The 1925-nt window shown below is 39.7% G+C and overlaps 1 protein-coding gene across 1 annotated transcript in view; it reads right to left on the bottom strand.

Annotated features, from left to right (window-relative positions):
• Positions 1-1501, bottom strand: part of LOC107744515 (zinc finger protein ZIC 1-like) — an 8469-nt gene extending 6968 nt beyond the window's left edge. Inside the window, exon 1 of the mRNA XM_016558201.1 lies at positions 642-1501. Within this exon, the coding sequence (XP_016413687.1) occupies positions 642-994 (353 nt within the window). The 5' untranslated portion in view covers positions 995-1501. The remainder of the gene's footprint in view (positions 1-641) is intronic.
• Between the last annotated feature and the right edge of the window lie 424 nt (positions 1502-1925).

Below are 1925 nucleotides of genomic sequence, written 5' to 3'. Positions count from 1 at the left end.
TATATATATATACTCAATTAACCAATAAACATTTACTACTAAATTCTATTAAAATGTATTTAGGCTATGTATTTATTGGAAATTACTTTTTTCAAAAAAAAACGGTTTAAATTTTCTTTGTTATTAAATGTTTAAAATTTACACGATTTAGATTATTGCCTGAATATAACATGCAACTGATCAACAGGGCACTTTTATAAAGCATCTAATGAAAAATAGATTAGGCTACTCACCTTAAAACTATTAGACTAGGTCCCTATATGCTTTTTTTTTCTCGTAGAAAATGCTGAAAGTGAAAGCGTGATAGCTGAGGACTAGACCGGAATGAAGAGCTGATTTAAAGATTTTTGTTTTTTAATCTCTAGAATATAAAAGGGAGCTCCTTTCGAGGAGAGACTGAGGGGGAGAGGGAACGTGAAATGGCTTGGAGGTATAAAAAGCTCTGCTTGAAACACTCAACGCGTCTCTGAACTTGAGACTGCCCGTACGGGTGCGTTCGTGAGAGAAGATCTCCTGGAAGACCCAACATCATTTGGCTGCTGAGATCTCTGGTTGCGTCTGACGAGCCATGGGCCTGCTCTTGATACGTGTTGAAGAACGCGTGGCTCCTGCCATCCCTATAGCTGTGGAGGTCACGGTACCTTCCAATATTGCCATGCTGGTTAGGTCTCTGAGCCAGCTGATCAGTTACTGGTGGCATGCCTGCTGCTGACAGATTTGTCCCAATGATAATGCCCCTAGGACTGGGTTCTAAGCGATGACTGGTGTATCCAGTGTCTGGAAAATGGGTAACCGAGTGGTCAACAAATGCACTGGCCCTCGTCTCGCGGTAGTCTCGCAAATTTTGCGAGGGGCAGAGTTTTAAGGAACTGCCAGTGGGGTGCCCCATGTGCTCTTCTGCCAAAGGTGGCAGCACCACGCTGGGTTCAGTATTGCACTCCCCAGGGTTGACGCAAGAAAGAGGGCAGCCACTAAACCGCGACAGGCTTGTCATGTTTTGTTGCAAGCTTGGCTGAGGGCTTGGCAAATCAACCAACCTCTAACGTTTACGATTTACCTACAAAACTCGTCCCCATTTCCCCCGCTGTATCATCTGCATGTGCAGTTATTGCCTGTAAACCTCTCAGACGCAGGAATAGGACCCAAGTTCGTTAAGATTGGTGTGAGTCCCATGCCGTTCACTTTGCCCTCTTGATTTGTGGCAATAACCGTGGTAGTAAAATGCTCCGAACCAGGCCATACTGCAATATAAAAGCACAGCAGGCAAACCAGCTTTTAAAAAACGGTGCTTTGGGATTGGTCGGAATGCGCGATGATTGACAGTCCCTGGATTTGTTTTAAAAGGGACACGCAGGCGTTCACCACACGACTCCGTTTTCAAATATCTCAGTGAAAATGCTTTGATATGTGCCGCTCGCGCACGGCCAGATATTGGCTGTTCTGTGACTTGAGAGTGCCGAATGCGATATTGTTGAAATGTTTAAATGCCATATTTATATGAATTATTAGAAAGTCTGTGCTACGAATGCTGTGCAACAGTGTGTTTTCAACATCGAATAGAAATAACCGGAGTTAAGCAACGAAATCAAAATTATCTTTCAGGCCACAATGTCGGTTTTAATATTTAATATTGTGGTTTAACTTTAATTAAATTTAATATTCTTTGGTGTTACTCGGTCCAGTAGCTATAATACTGGTGTTCATCGTAAACACGATTTATTATTATTATTATTATTATTATTATATTTGTATTATTTATTTTATAAATATTTTATTTGTTTTATTTATTTTTATTTAAGTTAAATATTACGCTTATTTAGCTAAAGGTAAATGTGACAGAAACTTCACTTTGTTTCTCATGCAAAATTTTAGGAAAATATTATTTGTTATTATTTATGTAAAATGACATAATATTTGCTATTAAA

The sequence above is a fragment of the Sinocyclocheilus rhinocerous genome, unplaced genomic scaffold (assembly GCF_001515625.1).
Source record: "Sinocyclocheilus rhinocerous isolate Xijiao unplaced genomic scaffold, SAMN03320098_v1.1 scaffold557, whole genome shotgun sequence".
Taxonomy (NCBI): domain Eukaryota; kingdom Metazoa; phylum Chordata; class Actinopteri; order Cypriniformes; family Cyprinidae; genus Sinocyclocheilus; species Sinocyclocheilus rhinocerous.
The sequence above is the reverse complement of the archived record's forward strand: the minus strand, read 5'-3'. Positions and strand labels throughout refer to the sequence as shown.